The sequence below is a fragment of the Podarcis bocagei genome (assembly GCF_964188305.1).
Source record: "Podarcis bocagei genome assembly, chromosome: 7".
NCBI lineage: Eukaryota > Metazoa > Chordata > Lepidosauria > Squamata > Lacertidae > Podarcis > Podarcis bocagei.
Window position 1 is genome coordinate 39,768,818 of NC_138132.1, and position 21,215 is coordinate 39,790,032.

Here is a 21,215-nt window from a genome sequence, read left to right on the forward strand (position 1 = left end):
TATTATTTCACATGTGATCAGGGTAAGCCCTCGTGCTGAGAATTGGTTTTGGAGCAGAGACCTGCTTCAAAGCACAACTCAACCTCCACACTCGCCGCTCCTTATAGGCTGAGGCTGCCTACTCACCATATGTCCAAAGCACATTGTTTCTCCCCATAAAGATCCTGGGAACTTCAGTTTCTTAAGGGTGCTGGGAACTGTAGCTTGACAAGGGGTGAACTACCATTCCCAAGATTTTCTGGCGGGGGCGGTCAAAGCCATCTGGAGGGCATTGGTTGGGGAACATTGGTTGGTGTCAGAAGATTGCTATGGTTACACACCACCAATTGTCATCAAGTCCTCTGCTTCCAAATGTGCAACCCTTTCTGTAAAGGAGGTGCAAAGTCACTGGAGACAATTCCTTTGCAGCCGACACCTTCAAGAGAGCCAGACCTGTGCTAAGCAAGCTTCACAACTCATATTGCATTGATCTGGGTTAGGATGGAAGAGTCAGAGCAGGGATTTACCACTCCCCAAGTCATGTGTTTTGTTTTTTAAGGCAAGGCATGTGAAAGGGGGTTTAAAAATTACATGCCATTAGTATTTTAAAAAGGTAAAGGGACCCCTGACCATTAGGTCCAATCGTGGCCGACTCTGGGGTTGTAGTGCTCATCTCCCTTTATTGGCCGAGGGAGCTGGCGTACAGATTCCGGGTCAGGTGGTCAGCATGACTAAGTCGCTTCTGGCGAACCAGAGCAGCGCACGGAAACACCGTTTACCTTCCTGCCAGAGTGGTACCTATTTATCTTCTTGCACTTTTGACGTGCTTTCGAACTGCTAGGTTGGCAGGAGCAGGGACCGAGCAACGGGAGCTCACCCCGTCATGGGGATTCAAACCACTGACCTTCTGATAGGCAAGTCCTAGGCTCTGTGGTTTAACCCACAGCGCCACCCACATCTCTGTTAGTATTTTAAAGCCATGTAAATATAGGTTAGTGAAAAGATTTCTACAGAAAGCATTTTACAGTTCTTATTGCTTGGAAGCACCTTAGCAAGTTTTAAAATAGGAGCTAATGGGTGGACTCAAGATTCTTGTTTTTTGTTTTTTAAAATAAGTTTGGTACCTCCTGGACTGTTCGAACCCATTGCTCTGTTGTCACTCTCCTACACTTTTACAGGGGTGGCCAAACTGGCCATAAGCAGTTTGCCTGCAGCTCATGAAATAGTGGTGGAAGACTTGGACTGGATTTGGTCAAGTGTGCCCCAGAGCCCTCTTGCAAGGCCTTTGAGGTGCTGCTGCTGGTGATGTCAGCGAGGAAGTACTTTTTTTCTCCAGCATCGAATCAGCTGCATCATGTCCAGCAGATCTCTTCCTGGTGCCAAGGGGCATTTCAACCTCTGAATTTGTGTCCCAAGAAGGTGAAACATCATTAGCTCCACTGTGACCTTTTTTACTTGGCTTTTTTGCTGATAAAACCACTTGGCTCAGCTCCAGCTGTGATGCTGCAGAGGGCTTAGAAATGCTGGCAGGTCCCTGTTGCTTGGGTTGCAACACTCTGGCTCCCCTCAGTGACATTGACTGGTTGCTTGGGGCTGTGTAGGCTGCAACATGTAGTGTAGATTTCTGTCCCTTGTGGTTGGTGAAAGACAGCAATAGGCAGCCTCTAGTGCTACAGGTCAAAGCAAACAAAGTGTGTGTCTGTGTCCGTGTCCTGCATTCTCGTAAGGAAGGAGTGATTTGTTCTTTTCTCAAAAAAGCTTCGCCAGCTTTTAGACCTGTGGCCGCAGAACCATTCATTTCTTCTCTCTCTCTCTCTTTATTATTTCTATTATTATTTCATTAAATAGTGTATATAAAAAAAGAGAATATGACAACAGATGAAAATTAGAAGATGAAAACAACAACAACTATAAAGTAGGCATGTAGCACACTGGGTTAAAATAACCAAGTAAAGACTATCAGTGTTACCAGATTATCAAGTCTAGTTCCAGATTTACTAGGCTGGTGACGAGGTTTGTCTTGAAAATGATGGTTCCTCTATATATGCATTTTACATAATGCCAAATTATATAAAAAGTGGCCGGAGGTTCTAGTCCTTGTTGAAATCTCAAAATATGGCATTTCTTATCTTGTCCCACTTGAGTCTGGCTTGTAAGTGTGCAACAGAGACAGAAATTGTTGTCTTTGCCCTGTTTTGCTGAGGCTTGGGGCCTGCAGGAATTACTGATTTCTGGAGCTTCTTCCAAGACAAGGTGGTTCACAACCTTGGACAGCTCCCAGTGAGACCAGGCGGCTTGCCTCAGCAGTCATCTAAAGGTAGGCGGGGCCTTCTCTTCCCATGACCCGCCCTCCGCTGCCAGTGTAAGCAAAGGCCCATGATTCTTCAAGTGTATGCTCCTGCATGGCTGGGGAGCCGGAGAAACTGGAGAAAGCTGTAGAGCAGTGTTTCTCAACCTGTGGGTCCCAAGATGTTGTTGGACTACAACTCCCATCATTCCTAGCCAGCATGACCAGTGGTCAGGGATGATGGAAGTTGTAGTCCAACAACATCTGGGGACCCACAGGTTGAGAAACACTGCTATAGAGTCATGGTAAGGATGATGGAAGAGCCATGTGTTCAAACGGGAGCGTATAGAAGGGGTGCTGAGGGTTCCCCCTCAAGAAAGTCAACTGGTGTGTCATCTGCATCCTCCCCAGACCCTAAAACAGGAGACATGATAGTCCTGGTGGGTTACCTTCGTCTTGCATGTGGCTGAGGCTGGTGGAAGTGCAGTTCCCAACATCTGAAAGGCAGAAGTTTGGCAAAGTCTGGTCTTGAGCTTGACAGCCATAATACAGACAATGTTGATCTTCTAAAACCTCCCAGTGGCTTTTGATAATGTGGATCATACCATTCTTTCACAGTACCTCCAGATCTTGCTTGGAGTTTGGAGGATGACTCTCCTTTTTCTCCGTTCCTCCTTGTCTGGATGGACGCAGGATGGGTAATTGGGGATGCTGACCCTGCTCCTGTGGTGTTCTGCTAGGATTTTCTGTAGCACTCATTCTGTTGAACTTCTCAATGAAGCTGCTGAGAGAGATTATCTGTACTTTGGGATTGAAGTGCCATTAGTGTGATGAACACATCCAGTTCTAAACATTCCAGTTTCTGAAAGTAGCATTCATATAGAGAATAATCTTTTTTCTTTTTAAAGAGCGTGTTGGATTACAAGTCAAGGTATAGGAAGGGAAGCAGTATATATCATCCCTGTGGAAATGGAGTGCATGTAGAAGTTGTTTAAGCAAGCAATAGTAGGAAACAGCATCTAACAAGGCGTGCACAACCTTTCTTGGGAAGGTTGGTGGCAGGTCAAAGCCTGATTAATTAATATTGAGAAAGGGAGATCAGGGCAAAGCTGGACTTGCCTTATGTGGGTCCAGTGGGTTGGGCCAGTCATCTTCCACCAAGTGTAGCCTCAGGTTGTGGGTCCTTGGTGGCTGGAGTGCTCTTCTGAGACGAGCGTAGTAAATTTAAGTTTAATCCAGGCACAGTAATGTTTGTGGGATCCCCTTTTGAGGGAGTGGGACTGCCCCTATTTGATGGGGCTGTGAATTCCCCATCAGGAGAGAGGTGTGAACCAGCTCTGCTTTTGCATAGGCATCTTGCTACATTGGCTAAAATTGCTTAAAGTACAAAAGAAGAGCATGGTAGGTTGAATCAAAAGGGGCCTATCTGGTTCACCACCTTTTATTACATAGGAGCCAACCAGATGTCACTGAGATGCCATCAGAGAGGGCCTGCACACAATAGTAGTTCTAGTTATCTCCAGCTTGGACTACTGCAATGCGCTCTACGTGGGGCTACCTTTGAAGGTGACTCGGAAACTACAACTAATCCAGAATGCGGCAGCTAGACTGGTGACTGGGGGCGGCCGCCGAGACCACATAACACCGGTCTTGAAAGACCTACATTGGCTCCCAGTACGTTTCCGAGCACAATTCAAAGTGCTGGTGTTGACCTTTAAAGCCCTAAACGGCTTCGGCCCAGTATACCTGAAGGAGCGTCTCCACCCCCATCGTTCTGCCCGGACGCTGAGGTCCAGCGCCGAGGGCCTTCTGGCGGTTCCCTCATTGCGAGAAGCAAAGCTACAGGGAACCAGGCAGAGGGCCTTTTCGGTAGTGGCGCCCGCCCTGTGGAACGCCCTCCCATCAGATGTCAAAATGATAAACAACTACCTGACATTCAGAAGACATCTTAAGGCAGCCCTGTTCAGGGAAGTTTTTAATGTATGATATTTTAGTGTTTTTTGGTTTCTATGGAAGCCGCCCAGAGTGGCTAGGGAAACCCAGCCAGATGGGCGGGGTACAAATAATAAATTATTATTATTATTATTATTATTAATAGACCCACTCCCTCTGTTGTTCCCCAGAAGCTGGTAATTCAGAGACTAACAGCATCTGGAAGGAGCAGCTACACTTTTATTGGCTACATCTATTGCATGGGCTCCATGCCTTTCTGACAGAGAGGATCCTCTAACACTCAACCTCCAGGCTTGACTGCCACAATGTGCTCCACTGGCCCTGAAGCTTCAGGCTCTGATGTTCCTTTTGCCTGCCTCCATTCCTGTTTGAGGCAAAGAGGGGCATATCAAATCTGTTAATGCTTCTCAATTACAGAATCAAGAATTGTGAAGTGGCAGGAAGGGTGCTTTACTTGTATTGCTCCTATACACAAGAGAACTTTGGATCAGAGAATATGATGCTTTGCAGAAGGGAAGGATTTCCTGCTGGGGACTGAATGAAGAGAGAGATGTTGAGTTGGAGAACTTTGGGTGACTGACAGAAACAATTTTAGGAGAGATCAAGTCACAGGTAGGGACCCTAGAGAAAGTTGCAGAGGGGTGGGCCTACAAGTAATGTGGAAAACAAGAGAAAAGGAGAGGAAATCCTGGCAAGGCCAATGGAGAGCCTTCAGTAAGTGGCTACATTTCATCTTCATCTCCATTTTTCACTAGGAAAGGGTGACCTTTATTGGGGCCCTGGTGTAAATGTTCAGAGCAAACCTTGGGACTTAATCATTTCTGATATTTAATCTTGAAAACCACCAAGCACTGTCTTTAGATGACAAAATTATACCCTTGTTGTTATAAGCTTTACCAGTATTGGCTGTGAAATGTCCAGAGCAATGACAGATCAAATGGCTTTTCAGACATTTTCTTGCATGTATTATGCATTCTTTAAAGTATGAGAAAGTTCTGCAGTTCAGTGTAGAGCATCTGCTTTCTATCTAGAAGGTCCCATGTACAATCTTGACAGCATCTCCAGGTAGGGCTGGGAATGGTTCCCTGCCTGAAACCCTGGAGAGTCGTTGGTTGGCAGTACAGTCGTACCTTGGTTTAGGAACAGCTTAGTTCCTGAACGTTTTGGCTCCCAAATGCTGCAGACTGTTCTGTTCTGTTTTGCGAACTATTTTTGGAAGATGAACGTTCGACGGGGCTTCCGTGGCTTCCGATTGGCTGCAGCCAATCAGAAGCTGCACTTTGGTTTTGAACATTTTGGAAGTCGAACGGACTTCCAGAATGGATTCTGTTCGACTTCCAAGGTACGACTGCTGCTAGATGGACCTAGTACTAGCTAATCTGACCTAGTATTGGGTAGCTTCTAATGTAGTAATTGCAGATGAGCTATCAAATGTGTTCCAGAAAATCAGTTCTTGTAAAGGTGTGCCTAAAGCAATAAAGGAAGGCTCAAGAAATGAATGGACTGGAGTACTTCCTCATTCCTAGACAAGCTTTTGCTTAAGTGCAGCTGTATAGTTGGCCTTGAAATTTACCAGTTTAAGATCAGCATTTGGGGACATTTCCTCCTGGTGCTATTCTTAGCAATGCTATCAAGGCTTCCTCTCCTCTTCTGTACCTGGGCTAACTCCATGTTCTAACCTTTAAAACTCTGGTTGCCTTGTCCTACCTCTTCTTTCTGTCCTTGGACTTTTGTCCTTGCTCAAACTCTCCTTCTTCAGTCACTCTGTCCATCCAATCTTGCTGTCCTTTGTTTATATCAACTTATACAACCCCCCGCTCCTTCAAGTCTGAGAGAAATGGGACAGCTGCATTCTTAGGCAGGGGCAGTATGGAAAGGAGAGGGGACTGGGGGTTCCTCCCTCCCACATGGAATGACTTAGGAGAACTCAGAGACCACCCTCAGAGCAATACTAGGACCTGGATGAAGCAGGAGACAGGATGCAGACCCCGTCTGCCCTTAACAGAGGAGCCCAGCTCGGTTTGCAATGACATGTGAAGTGACTCCCATCAGGGTAGGACCTCTTGCTGCCCCAAGCGTGCATCAGAATGCCTGACAAACCTCACAGGTCTGAGGGGTCTGCCCCACACCCTATCTGACATTGTAAAGCTGCAGCACTGTCACCATGAGGCAAACATGGGTATGCGTGAGCTGCGATGCCACATCATAGGTAGAACCAGGCAGAGGGCCTTCTCGGTGGTGGCGCCTGCCCTGTGGAATGCCCTCCCATCAGATGTCAAGGAAATAAGCAACTATCCTACTTTTAAAAGACATCTGAAGGCAGTTTAGGGAAGTTTTTAATGTTTAATGCTGTATTGTGTTTTTAATATTTGATTGGGAGCTGCCCAGAGTGGCTGGGTAAACCCAGCCAGATGGGTGGGGTATAAATAAATCATCATCATAGTCATCATCATCATTATCTGTGAAGGGTGTTCTGCTGAAGGAAGCCAGCAGGCAGGCAAGAGTGACAGAAGGTATCAATGCAGGACCTGGCTATGGAAAAGCAGTGGTGGCTTCCACTCCTGGCTTCTGATCACAAGGCAAAAACCCCCAACAACCTTTGCGATCCCATATGGTCTTGCTTTGGGTGGACAGGGAAAATTCCTCCTCCCGAGTGTCCTGCTCCTTCCAGCATCTGTAGTTGGCAGGACACAGAAGGGACTGCCAGAAACACAGCCTTACAGAGCAGGCCTGGGCCTTGGGAGCCTCCCACCCACTTTCTCCCACTCTCTGATACCTACCCTTGGTGCTTAGACTGCTGGGTCTTCCTCTTCATCCCTCCCTCCCCAGCAAGTCTCCTTTTCCTGGCAGACCCTTCCCCCAGGCTTCTATCCTGTGACTTGAGCCCCCACTCCACCCCCTAAGCCCTGAGCTAGCTGGTCATCTCTTCTCCTTTCCCCTTGGCTCCCACTCCCTGCAGAATCAGTTGCCTTCTGGCCTCCCTGGGATCACCTGGCTTCCCTTCTTTTGCAGACAGCTTCATGAGTTTCTACCCAGGTGCAGAGGCCCTCTGGCTCCAGCCCAGTTCCTGCCTCTGTGCGTCACCAGGCAGGCAGATTCAGCTCCTTCTGACCCAAACTTCCCTGCCCTTGGGAGTCAGGAGAGCTAGCCCCATGACAAGGCAGCTTGGTGAGCATCAATGATGCCACTGGAAACATTTCCCAGCCCCTGCCCAGTCTGTGAGAGTTTACCAACTCTTGTTCCTCCAGGACTAGAAACTTGCTTTTTCAAAAAAGGAAAAAAGGTGAGATTGAAATAAGAAGCCAATGCCAATTCCTGATTTACTGCAACAGAATCATTGATGGCAAACAACTCTACCCATGACTTGATAGCCCCCCAAGCAACACAGGCCCACTGCTGGAAAGCCAAAGGAACCAGGCAATCATGAAGCCTGCTTTGTAGGGTATGCGGAGGCCATTCCTAGTAAACTGCTGCAGAGGGAGACTGTTCTGAAGGCTTCCTGCCTCCATCTGTCCTCTGCTTTACTGTGCTAAACCCTCTCCAGTGTGCAGTGAAATCGGCACTCTAGTGTGTGTTACTTGGCTGGGGCTTCTCAATGCAGCAGGACAGAGAGTGGGTGTTTGCAGCCCAGATTGTTGCCTCATTGGGGCCCCCAGAAATGTGCAGAGCTCTGGGCTCCATGAAGGAGGCATGTTGGACTGCTGCTGTTTTAGATGGTTCCTCCTTGAACCTTGGTGTGCTTTGATGAGATGCCAGCCACCTTGAGTGGGCTGTGCCCCAAAACGGTGGCTTACAAAAAGGTAATAAACAATAAAAATAAAATTAAGATGCACACCCCGCACTACTTCCCTCTCTTCCCTGGAGAGCAAGAAGTGTGCAATCGCCACATGGTGCCATCTTCTGCCCATTTGCTTCATGCACTAAATGTTCCTCACAGTTTGTGCTCTGGGTTTCGCTCCATCAGGGTGGATGAAGAGGGGTTGTGTGAAGGATTCGGCACAGCATGTTCAGACCAAGGGTTCTGCAGGGGGGAGTCCCAGAGTCTGTCTCTTCCAGGTGCTTGCCTACTGGCTGGAAAGGTGCAAATGGGTCAAGACCCCATTGCAGTGAGTGGCTAACATCTTCCAGGCCCAGGATGGCCTGTGGGCAAACCCTCCTGCTGCCCCTGGTGTGCCCCTTCTGCCTCCATGTGCAGTGGCTGCTGCTGATAACGTCCTCCCAGGGCTGGTATCTGTCTCAGCCATAGGTGGCACTGCCCATGCTGCCCTGTGGCATCATCCCACTTGCATGTGCCTCTTGGCTGGTGCAAGAAGCCACAGTGCTGGATTCTTAGCCTTGTCAGAATGTTCTGTGTAGTTTGTTTCCCCTGAGGGGAACTGGGCTCCTCAACTGGAGCAGGGAGGGATAGAGTGCAGTTTACGTTTGTTTAATTTAAATCTTATTTATTTATCCTGCCATGTCTTCCCCAAAATGCACTCAAAGTGACCCATACCATAATTTTTTTAAAAAATACAAAAATACATGGGCATCCATAAAACCACCCTCCCAAATAAAGAAAATGCAAGTACAACAAAATTCCAATGTGTTAATGAACAAAAGGAAGCAGAGCATGTTTCTTATTCCCCTTGTTCAGCTTACGACCCCCAGCTGCTCCTCAGAAAGCCAGAAGATTTTGCAACAGGCAAAGCTGGTGGTGGTATTATGAATTGCAATGCAGGAGATACTGGCAATGGCCCCAAATGAGACATTCTCCTTCCTCCCCAGGGAATGTGACTTCTTGCCAGTTAACTGCAAACAGGCAGCAAAGGTTCCCATGTATCCTGTTTCTGGCTTAAAGAAGCAGCTCTCTTTCTCTCTTTCAACTTCTCCAAGTCGCTGCTGCTGCAATCTGCGAAAAGCCAAGCCAAGGCTCACATGAGGTGGTCTCTGTTTTCGGCTTGGGCCTTTTGCATCTGGCTCTGGCAGCATGTGCAGGAGGTCACCTGGTTGTCCTTTGCCTGTGGAGACACCTGCAAGGTCTCCAGGAACAGCAATGGGAACAGGACACGGGGGGCAGAGGCTCACAGCATCTCTGTGGATGGGGAGTTGCTGTGTCCTTGTCCAGCCACTGCCATTTGCCCTCCTGCAAAACTTGCATAAGGCTGGGACCTCCGTTGGCCTGAATGAGAGGTTTTCTTCTGAAGTCAGATGAAGTGGTGGCTTTGAGCAGCTAATCTGTGGGAGCCAGAGGCACAAACTTGAAGAAAATGGGGAGTGGGGAAGACAGGGACAGTGATATGGGATGGAGTGTGAGGGGCCTCTTTCCCAGTTGCTTCAGATGAGAAACAGCATCCCAGTTCTAGTGAGCCTCTTCCCACCTGGGAAACTGCAGATGCAGCCATGGGTGGACCACCAACTCTCTTCACAAATAGTCTTGGGCAAGCCATGATTCTCCTGGCCTCAGTGTTCCCCCATCCACCCTCAAATCTGTCTTACAGGCATGATAACACTGGCCTGAATTACAGGGCTGTTGGAAGCATGACTGAGCTAATGTGGGTGAACCATCCAGGGCAAAGTGCTCTATGAATACCAAGTAGTGACAAATCCAACTTTACTTCCTGCTCCTGAGCAGGAAGCTCTGCCACCTGAAGTGTAAGGAGGTCCAGGGAAGTCTGCCTGGTTCCTGTCTGGGGCTGTGCTGACTGCTGTGCTTGCATTTTTCCTTTGTGCAGGACTTTTGCTGCAGGAAGTGACCATGGCCGGCCTGCATGAGCAGCGATTTACAGAAGAGAAGCCACTGCTTCGGGGGCAGGACACTGAGCTGGTGAGTCCTGCTGGATTTGGCATCACTTAGCAAAACATTTTTTAAAAGGGAACAAACCAAGTGGTAGCTGATAAGTGTATGGAATTGACAAGAGGGCAAGCAACCCCTGGACTTAAATCTAAGCTCTTCACAGGACTGGTGCAAGGTTCAGCCATTGCTTTGGGAACAGTGTCCATGATGGTCTCAGATTCAAAAGATACCTGAGTGAGAAATTACTCAGAAAGTCAGCAACAGTTGGGAAGGACTCTTCCCTTAAAGCCCTAGTTTTGGGCATCTGATCGACTAGTGGGGGGACAAGGCTGATGCACTAGGTAGGTCTTTGGTCTCATCTAGCAAGGTTCTTAAGATACTTGTCCTGAAACTTGTGCCAGTATGACTTTGAGCTGGTCACACACCCATCACTTTCATTCCAGAGGCCTCTTCCACTGGAGATCTGTGGCCTGTGGCCTCAGGACCAAATTCAGACCCTTTATACTGCATAGGCTGCCAGTTGCTCACTCAGAGGCAAGAGGGATGTATGTGGGTGTAGAGATGGCCATTGGGCCACAAGCAGGAAGCAGGGCCCTGCCTGCCACCCTCCATTCCTTCTTCAGTATGGATCCCCTGTAAACAAGAGGATGAGCAGAGCCTGATGGAAAAGCCAAAACCCTCCTGGACATGTTGGCAGGTGGGCCTCTGATGTGATGCTGATGTGGGTGCCACCAATAAGGAACTTAAGATACAAGCCTGGTGAGCCATGTCAGTAACAAAGAAGTTTGGAAGCTGTCTTCTGCCATGATATGTATGTGGATATTTATATCTTGATTTAAATCCAGCTCCAAACAGGTGTGTGCAAGTGAAATTCCAAACTCTGGCTGACTATCATTTTCTCCTGGCTTGAGGAGAGAGAGGTCAGCTTACTTGGTACTTCACACCAGCACACAGCCAGCTTCCCAATTTCCACTTGGCATCTACCCCACGGCCTCTGGCCAGCATGTTGACCAACCAGCCTTCCTCCCAAAATCTGTGCTCTAGAGACAGGCAGAGATTCTGCTAGGCAGTTGCACATACTCTTAAACTGCAAATTTGAGAGGGAGGTTGGCGGTTGTATGGCTTTCCACTGACAATTGCCAGTGACAATCTGGAGCACCTCAGGTTCTCCACCCCGATTTGTAGAGAGTCAGGATAGATCCCAAACTTGCTGTGACAGGCAGCTGAATGATCCTCCTTTCAGGAAACACAGTATGGTGATGACGTCCCAGGTTTGGGGAGTGCACTCAGGAGGCTTGAAAGAAAGGCACGAGCTAGAATAACCTGATGAGAAGTAGTGGTTTGATTTGGTCTGTTTCCTTCCCAGGAGAATTCAGATACTTTCCTCTCTGCAGTGAACACAGACTGGAAGGTAAGTTGCAATGTCTTCTCCTTGCCTTTGTGCGCCTGCCATGCTCAGCATGGTTCAATACATGCAGGCCGGTGGCTTAAAAATGTCAGAAATGGCATTTTGGGGCTGCAAGGAAAGGCACCTATTAAGTCTGAACAAAGGTGTGCTGTTCAAGGTGTTCTCACCTGCCAGGCTGGGCTTCCATTGGTCAGTTTCTTTTAGCTAATGTGGGAGCCAAATGTGTGGTTTAGCAAAGTCCATCTGGCAGGTGTCCCTAGTGATTTTTATGCAATTAACCACATGAGTTGTGATGTTTAAGACAGCTTTTGTTTATTTAAAGTCAGATAACAAGCAGAGTTGCAATTGGGTAACTAGGCAATGGCCTTATCGGACTGAGCAAAACCAACATCACAGGCAGTAACTGAAGAACAAGGCCATAGATTTATCCATCTGTGTCAGCAAATTCCTTTGACTCTGTTACGACAGGAAGGGGGGGGTTCTTAGTTTGTGTTTTTTTGTTCTTATTTTTCTCTTGTATTTTGTGTTTTTATATTGTATGTCTATGTTGTGAACTGCCCTGAGATCCACGGATGAAGGGCGCTCTACAAATTTAATAAATAATAAATAAATAAGAATAACATCTATTCATACTTTTACTGCCTTTACACCTTAGGCTATCTGTCAGTGTACTTATCAATAATTTTCTCACTGCATCTCCCAAGTTATCTTTTGGGCTACTCATCACTACATACGGTCTTCTTGTCACATTAGCTTTCTTTATGTAGCCTTCACCAACCCGGTGCCTACCTTTCCCCGGGACTAGGTAGAGAAGGCAATGCTTTGGTTCCTTCTCCCACAACTGTCTTTGCCTCTGGAAGGGGGCAGCACTGGTGCGTGAAGGTGATTTATTGTGGAGGTTGAGACACAATCTTTGCACAGCGGAAGGACTGACTCTTACTGCACAGGGAGTAACAGGATAAAACCTTCAGGCACCTGCAAGGGGTATGCCCTGACAGGCCTCAGGCTGAACCCTCTGTTGCAGGTGAGATGCCACCTGCAAAGAAGGGAAGTCCATTACCTACCCAGTCCAAAGATTTTTCCTCTCCCTTGCCTCAAGCACCTCACCTTTTGCTCCGGAGAGGGATTTTCAAATATTGTGGTGGTGTCTCTTGTTTCCCAGTCACTAAAGATAAGAGAGTTGCCTTTGTTCCCTGAATTTGCAATCCATCTGGGGCTCTAGGTTGGAAGATCACAGTGAGACATCAAAATGACATTTACCCAGAAACCCTAATCTGTGGAGGCTACCAGGACTCTTGATTGAAATAATTGCAGACTTGACGAGTGTGGTTGTTATTGATTCTTTTATTGTTTAATTTAACAATTTAAACTGTAATCATCATTATCAGGGCAGCTTGACAGTCAGTTTCTTCTGGGTCAAAGCAGATGGGTGGATGTGCATATTGATTGGATGGGTGAGTGAACTGCTCATCAGAGGAAGACCCCAACTTTGTGGAATGGTGTTCGGAAGATTGGAAAATGGGCTTAGACATCTGGCATGAGCCTGACGGGATAGCAGGCACATCTGCCCTTTCCAGTCTAGCTCTGGAGGTTTAGCTCTCCTGACAGCAGGAACTTGCTGTGGAATGGCTTTCTCCCAACCTGGTGCCCTCCAGATGTTGTAGTCCAATAACATGTGGGTGGCATCAGGTTGGGTGGAGCTGTTGTGGAAAGGAAGGTGGCCTGTTGTCTGTTGCAGAAGCTGCGTGGAGGGGTGTCGAGTGCCTGAAATCCAAGCTCATTTGGCTGGGAGGAATTGCTCTTGTTTCCATGGTAGTGGTTGCTTGAGCAACAGTTCTTTGAGTATTCTCATGTCAAAGCTTCAGCAGCTCTTTTGCGTGCCACTGACTTTTCTTTTGTTTTCATACCCAAAGAGACAAAAGTCTTCAGCTTCTGAGCCCTCGTTGCTTAGACTCTGAACTGTCATGTGGGGGAAGGATGGAGACCATGCTAACGGCTGGCCTCCCCAACAAGCAAAGCTCAGGCAAGGGTGGGCTGCCTGGGAAATTGCCCAACTCCTCTTCACCTGTATGCTGTACAAGCCTGGCAGGAGCTGCCTCTGGTCCTCTAGACTAAGACATTTGTTATATGTTGCTGTTGTTCTGTAAGTAGCCTTGGTGTTTGAAAAGCAAGCAAAACACAAATCATTTTAATATAGTGTTAAAAATAAATATTTGACATATCCACAGTTTTTCTCCAATGCATACTCTGAGCACCCTCAGCATAATGTCCTACCGGTAGTTTTGACCACAAGGGACAATCCCCAGACAACTTGGCACTGTCTCCACTCCCTCCCTCCCTCTTTCCATGCCTTTCTGTGGTTGGATCCCTTTTCCCCAGATGCCGATGTAAGGAAGAACCTGAATCATGGAAGTTGAATAAAACATGGGAGACTAGCCACACAGAGGCAAGCTTGTTTTGCCTCATCCTCACAATGGTAGGGCCTGGGCTTCCTGCTTCTTGCATCCCTTTGATTTGCTGATACGAGGATCTCCAAGCAGTGTTAACTGCAGGTTAGATTGCAGGTTCCTGCTCAGTATGCATTTATGATTATTCCAGCCGCTCCAGAGCTGGTCTTTTTGGAACTGCACAGACCAGGTCTCACTTTGACTCTCAGTGTGGTTTGGTGCGCTGGATTCAATGTGTTTGCCTACACTTCTTAGACAACTGGATGGACTTTCAAAAGCAGGGCAGGAGAGCTCCTTCTCCTCCTCCTAACCACACCTCCTAACTGTGCACATTCTTCCCTGTTCCACTCTCCACAGCTACCACACCATGGACCTCTACCACAACCTGGTAGGAGGAGACCTCTCCTTTCACTTACTGTGATCTCATTCAGTGTGGCCACAGCCACATTTCTTGCTGTTCAGGGGCTAACAAACATCTCAGTCATTTTCTTCTAACATTTCGCAAAGCCTCTGTCTGCTTGCTTTCAAGTGAATACTCCTTGCTAGAAGTACAGTGGTACCTTGGGTTACATACGCTTCAGGTTACAGAAATATTACCTCAGGTTAAGAACTTTGCTTCAGGATGAGAACAGAAATTGCGCGGCAGCAGCAGGAGGCCCCATTAGCTAAAGTGGTGCTTCAGGTTAAGAACAGTTTCAGGTTAAGAACAGACCTCCAGAACGAATTAAGTACTTAACCCGAGGTACCACTGTACCTGATTGTAAAAACATCCCCTAAAACCAAGCAAATTTCCTATGCTTGATTGAGAGTTTCTTGCAGAATTTTACAAATATGTTGTAAATAAAAGGTGATCAGAGGCGGAGCTAGCTGCTCTGGTACCCGGAGTGGCATGCACAGGGGTGCGCCACCCACGGTGAACATCCCAGGGGGGGTGATGTCACCCCCTCAGGGATGACACCTGGGGCAAACAGCACCCACCACACCCACCTTGCTCCACCTCTGGGTGTGATGCAGATATTGTAATCCTGCTGAACTGAGACATAGCAGAGTGGTAGAGCCCCTGCATGTTTGTCTGCTTCAATTAAAATTCCTCATTAACCTGAGTTACTTAACCTGAGGTACCACTGTACTAAAATTCTGTGCCCATCATAGCTGGATTGTGTGACCGATATGAAATTGTTCAAATTTGCTGTTTGGTATTATACATTCTAGTTTTGCTCACCATGAGAAGGGACTGCTGAAAATCTGGTTCAGCAGCTGCTCTGACTTCTGAAACGTCAACCATCAGTGCCCAGACACTTTATAGCTGTAAAGGATCTTGCTTTTTAAAAATTAAAGAACCATGAAATTCTCAGAAAGTTGAATTCTTTGCCTTCAATTTCACGTAATCTGCTTTTCCTGCTCTTCCTGATAATGTAAGTCCAGGTCCTTTTTGAAGCGCTTGTGCAGCGTGACTACATTGGGCTTTAAACTATCCTGGCTGTCAGTTTCCTTGGAGGGCTCTGGGTTTTTGCATCTTCAGAGAGTTTTCCTGCTTCATCACCAGAAATCTGGACGGTTTTTGTAGGAGCTGGCACAGGAACACAGACCATTGAACATCTGTGTGCACTTATCCTCATAAAAGATACAGAGAGAATGAATTAATAGATGATGAAATAACTGCTAGAGCCGGGTTTTATTCCATTTCAGTTCCAGGTAGACAATGTTCTGTGGCCTGTGAATGATGGGAATGAGCTGTTCTTCCCATTAGGAACTGCAAATGCTGCCCCAACACAGCCCGTGAAATCACTCCTGCTGTTTCCTGGCACAAGTGACAGCCTTCTTTCTGTTGCCCCAGCTCTAAGAAGGAGTGCTTCTGGTCATTGCAAGCATCGATTAAAAAAAAAATATCACATTAATTCATGTCTTCAACTACTGCTGGTCTGTGAGCTACTTTGTGCTCCTATTGCAAGTCATTGCAGGATGAGATTCACTGAAGCTCAAGTCCAGTGATCCATCTTTTGTTTATTTATTTATTGGATTTGCAGACCACCTTTCAGTGCAAGATGCCCAGGGCAGCATCTCGTGAAAGCAGGAAAAGCACCATATAGAAGCCACACAAGTGGCCCTAGGAGCAGTTTCCGAGTGTCAGTAAAATTAGTATATTTATAAAATCCAACAAGCCATTAAAAAACACAACACAGAGCACTGCATGCCAAAAAGTTCTGTCGTCAGACGCCCCCCCCCCCACCTAATTTCAAATACTGTGTCAGTGCATGTAGAATGAGATGCTAAAGAAGGGCCTCCAATGAAGAGCAGGCTCATATGGGCCAAAGGTGAGCCCGTTCCCAAACAGTTCAGGGCTTTGTTGGCTGCTAAGCAGAAGCTAGCAATGTCTGTCAGTGGTGAGCAAGGATGTCATTATTGTTGGGATACTGCCATGGAGATAAAGTCCATCATGGCCCCAAGCCGTCTGCCGGACGTCCATTGATCTCCCGTAGGCACGCAGTATCATCGATTAGTGACGTGAGTTTCTAGAAAATATCTTGCCACATTTAGAGCTCATGCACACTCTATCAGCAGATAATGCACAGCCAAAAGTTGCACTCAGGAGAGCATTATTTACAAGCTTTATTCAGCGTTGATCAGAACAAAGAAAGACATGACTGCCTGCGTCAGTGTCTCAGACAGAGAGAGAAAACGAAAGCAATAGAAACATAAACATCCTGTGAACAGGAAATACGCAGGCTGTGACACAAACATCCTGCTCCCTTTTAAGGTGGAACGGAAATATCCTAACAATTATGCCCCGCTGTCAAGGATCTTACCCCTGCAGGAGTCTGGTCACCTTCTCCCCATGGCAATTCCTCCTCTGGGCTACACCACAGAGGCAATGCTGCACTCTCATATTATAACTGGGGGAGGAAACCTTCCCCTCTTCATGTTGCTCATAATTTTCTAAATATCTCTCTGACCTCCACAAAGTGGGGCTTTCCAGCTGAGAAAAACATGGCTACAGTGCTTCAACCTTTACACGTGTGGAAGGCATTTTAGCCCCAGGATAATTTCCCCTTTTTGTTTTCTGTGCCACAATATTATTTTTGAGACAGGTTGACTTGAACTGCGAGTCCTATTCCAGGTGTGGCCACAACATTGGCTTACAAAATATTATTAAATGTTTGGCTTTCTTAATAACCTCTTGGAACTGATTTTGCTTCTCTCTCATTGCAACAGTCCACCGTGTGGACCCTACCTAAGATCTCTCTCTTGGATAATCGCAACCAATTTCTTAGCTCGTTCCAGTTCTCTGGTCACATGCTGCCTACCCCCAAATAATTCTGAATCCTTTCAATATCAGCAGTTTTGATTGGTTTAGGATTTCTCCTGTAGTCCTACCAATGAGAGTTACATGCTTTATTTACATGCTCCACCTTTATTGGTTGGTTCTTCAGACACACAAATTTGGAAATAGTGCCATTAAATAAATCTATATTGTTTTGGGTAAGGGCCGGAGCTCAGTGTTGCAGCATAGGTTCTACATGCAGAAGGTCCCAGGTTCAATACACGCCATCCGCAGGTAGTCCTGGGAAAGACTTCTGAATTCTGAAGAACTGCTACCAGTCAGAACAGACAATAGTGAGCTGGTTGAACCAATGGTCTGACTCAGTGTATGGAAACTCCCTGCACTCCAAATTTGCTAACTTCTCCCAGGGGTGGCTCTTTAAAGTGACCCCTATGCGAAACAGTGGCAACATTGAGCCAAGAGGGTCCTTGGCCTCCCAGGGTCTTTGGCCTTATAAAAACCAGAAGATCCACCAGGAACTCCTTTCTAGTTTCTGTTTCTCACCTTTCTTTGAAACAAGCTTCATGGAGCCCCTGAAACTCCTTTCTGGGTTTGAACCTGGCAAACTTTGCTGTCATCTATGCAGCAACAGCCAAGTCCAGCCCTCTCTCATCACATTTCCCTATAGTCCAGTCATGGAGCAGCTGCCTCAGCGTTATGTTCTTCCTTCTCCACTTTCACTTGTCTACTCCACACTCAGTCTGCTTCTGCAAACAATGATACAGAGTTCAACTGAAAGTGCTCATGTGTAGATGAAGGTGTACAAAAGCACATATGGAAAAATCTGATCTGTGACACGCACATGCATACGGACACTCTGGAGTCTACATATGTGTACACCTTAAGGTGTGATTGCAGCTTACACATTTGCCAGCTTGTACATCATACAGAGACATCTGGCATCCTTGCAAATCTTACCCCCAAGGGCTTGCTGCTGTTGACTGCATAGACAATGAGCTCATCCACACTTCGCCTAGAAAGCATGGGTCCAATTGGTTTTGTCATTCCCCCTGAAAACCTGCTCTTTAGTGCTAAATTGCAGCAAATTACAATCTCTGGAAATCCTGAATGCTGTTTGTTCTGATTCAGCACTAAAATGTGTGTTTTTGTAGGGGAAAGCAGCAGGGCAAGTGGAAGTGTGGGTGAACCACACACAACCAAGTAAGCCAGGATCCTATTTCTAGCCCTGATAAACCGATGCTGGGATCCAGTTGAAGTATGCCAGGGGGCAGCTCTGTCTATTTCAGTACCATGGACAGCGGGTTCATTTGCATACTTTGTTGAGTCCTGAGCAAAGCTTGGCAACAGATTGGATTCTGTCTCAAATCAGCAAACTCAGCCTGAATTACCTCTGCTGTCCCAGGCTGTGATCTGGGACCTGGAGCTTTCTGCAGACTGCAGTTGTGCTGCAAACCAAAAGATCTGGTTTCTGGACCAGATTCTGATGAATCTGTCAGGCCTGCCAGATTTGATTTTAGATAGAGCGGAATTAAGTTGTCATCTAAGAAACCACAATGTTGAAAACCTGACAATATTTATAATCAACTGCAGAGTCCAACTCACACTATGCCAGATTTCAGATTGTTAAGAATGGTATTAAAGTTAATAAAGAATCCCATTGAGAAGACAATATGAAACACGCCAGCTTCTTGGTCTCATTTCATGTGTACAGCAACTAATGGGGGTGTGGTGTGTGTGTGTGTCTGTCTGTCTGTCTGTCTGTCTTCATAATAAAACTGAGGATCTCATTGTGGATAAAGTGTCAGACTTAGAACAGGGAGGGCTGGATTCAAATCTCCAATCAGGCACAAACTTCATGGGGTGGCCTAAAGCTTCACCAATCGCACCTCACAGTGATGTTGCAAGGATAAGGGTAGGGGATTGGCTCCTCAGAGGAAAGGTAGAATTAAAATGGGGCGAGTAACGCTACTTTCATTTCCCCCAAGTTTTGTCTGGAGCTGAAATGGCTTGAGATAATGAACCAAACTAGACTACTGAAATAGTACCTAACTAGTTACTGCCGTTGAATTGTATGTTCCAAAAAGACAGGATAAAATAATCCTGCATTTCAAAACTGTCTGGAGAGCATCAGATTGGGGAAACCTGATGTCAGCCTGTTTTTGCTCCCTCTTTCTGTGGGAGCAAAGCCAGGCAGCAGTCACTTTTAATCTGTGGAGTGGAGAGGGAGAGAGCAGTTTTTCAGAGCTTTTCTCCCATTCCAGGCTTTGAGTCCAGAAGAGTCTACTGTACCTCCTTGCAGCTTGTCGTGCCTTGTTTTACTTTCTTTCCTTGGTTTCTTGCCCTCTGTTTTTTCCTCTTTCTTCTGGTGACCATTGGAATGTTTCCACCCTCCTCCTGCAGCTGTTTCTTTGGGGTTCTGAGGACTCCTGCTTTTAAATCTACTTTTGGGCCTTTCTGCACTTCTTTGCCTCTTGACAGTTGCATGGGATACTGCTGCCCTTGTTTGGCCTTCCACACAGACACTCTGCAGTTTCAGGTAATGAGGCTGCTGAGGAAGGAGGGAGGGAGGGAGGTCAGTGGTGAAATGCAAGAGAAGCACCTTCATGCATTCCCAAGTTTCTCTTCCTCTAAACCCTCCAGGCACTCACACAGGACCTTCACCGCCTTCACTGGTTCTGATTTGAAAGAGAGGTAGAGCTGGGTATCATCTGCATATTGATGGACACCCAGTCCAAACCCCCTGATGATCTCTCCCAGCGGCTTCATATAGATGTTAAAAAGCATGGGGGAGAGGACGGAACCCTGAGGCACCCCACAAGTGAGAGCCCAAGGGTCTGAACACTCAGTGTGGTCTGAGAGATGGTGGAAGAACCACAAGGAAAATACAGGGTGGCAGTGAATGTATGGTGTCATCATGTGGAACATGTCCCATAAGAAGTGAGTGAATGAAACTTGGGAATTCCAACTTTGATGCCTAGCATGAATGGTGCCCTGAGATAGGGCTATATATTCTCATCTGTTCTGAACCCAGCACTCTTTGTGACACAGAGAACACAAATATATTTATTTGGAGGATTGAAGTATACTGGAGAAAGGGACTAGATTTGTGCTTGACAAACCCCACCTATGAGGAAGAGCTGCTGCTCCCCAGGCAAAGAGGTTGTTGATGTGTGTTACTCCCCTCTTGCAGAGCAAATGTCCTCAGGAGGGGTGGTGTTTGCAGCAGAAGGTGGTCAATGTCAAAGATGCTGCAGATACAGATCTGTCACCTCTCAGACTTGAAACAACCTGTCCTTGGGCATACTCCCAAAATCTGATGCACTCCCTGAAGTGATGGGGTGTTGGAGCAAGGAAGGAGGCCCGTGGGCTGGTTGCTGCCTACCCACCCCAGGTCTCCTCCCTCCACTGCTCTCTCAGTGCATGAACGCACAACCCTTAAGCATGCACAGCTTTTTAGTGAGAGGTCAGGAGTTTGCTTGCTACCCTCCCTGCTTGTCTTTCCCCAGCAACCCTTGAGTATCTCTGTCCTTGGAATAGACTAAAAGTGCCCACTTTCCATTTCTGCAACCTGAAGACTGTGTGTGTGTTTGCATCTGCATTTGGAGAGCGGGTTTAGAGGAAGAGAAACTTGGGAATGCAGCAGGAAGGCTCTGTCCTTTCTCTGACGTGCTTTGATGCTCTCTAACCCTTCCTATGGAGAAGGCAGGTGGGAAGGCTGAGCATGACTGCAGTGCACCAGAGAGAGAGAGAGAGAGAGAGAGAGAGAGACTCTTCCTCCTCCTCTAGCTGGGGCACCTCTGGGCTGTCTTGCTTTCTCCTTCTCACCTTTCAGAGAACATGCTAGTGGGGTGCGGCATGCAGGCATGCAATTCTGGGCCCTTTGTGAGCCTGCAGATCTGCTTCCTCTTCCTGGGGGTGCAGCCATAGAAAGTGAATGTCAGCACTCTGCCCTTCTGCCTGCGCGCTCCCATCTTTATTCATGAGGGTAAAATGGAGACTGGCTGGCTGTGTAGTAATGTTGTTGGGAAATAAATAAATAAATAAAAACAAACAGGTGCATTTCCATCCAGCGGGAGCATGACTCA

General features: G+C 47.1%; 1 protein-coding gene across 3 annotated transcripts in view; it reads left to right on the plus strand.

Annotated features, from left to right (window-relative positions):
• Window positions 1–21,215, plus strand: part of NDRG4 (NDRG family member 4) — a 50,002-nt gene that overhangs the window by 1,474 nt on the left and 27,313 nt on the right. For all 3 annotated transcript variants that reach the window (XM_081202195.1, XM_081202193.1, XM_081202194.1), the window contains exons 2-3: window positions 9,931–10,022; window positions 11,359–11,403. In XM_081202195.1, the coding sequence (XP_081058321.1) occupies window positions 9,954–10,022; window positions 11,359–11,403 (114 nt within the window). In that variant the 5' untranslated portion in view covers window positions 9,931–9,953. The remainder of the gene's footprint in view (window positions 1–9,930; window positions 10,023–11,358; window positions 11,404–21,215) is intronic.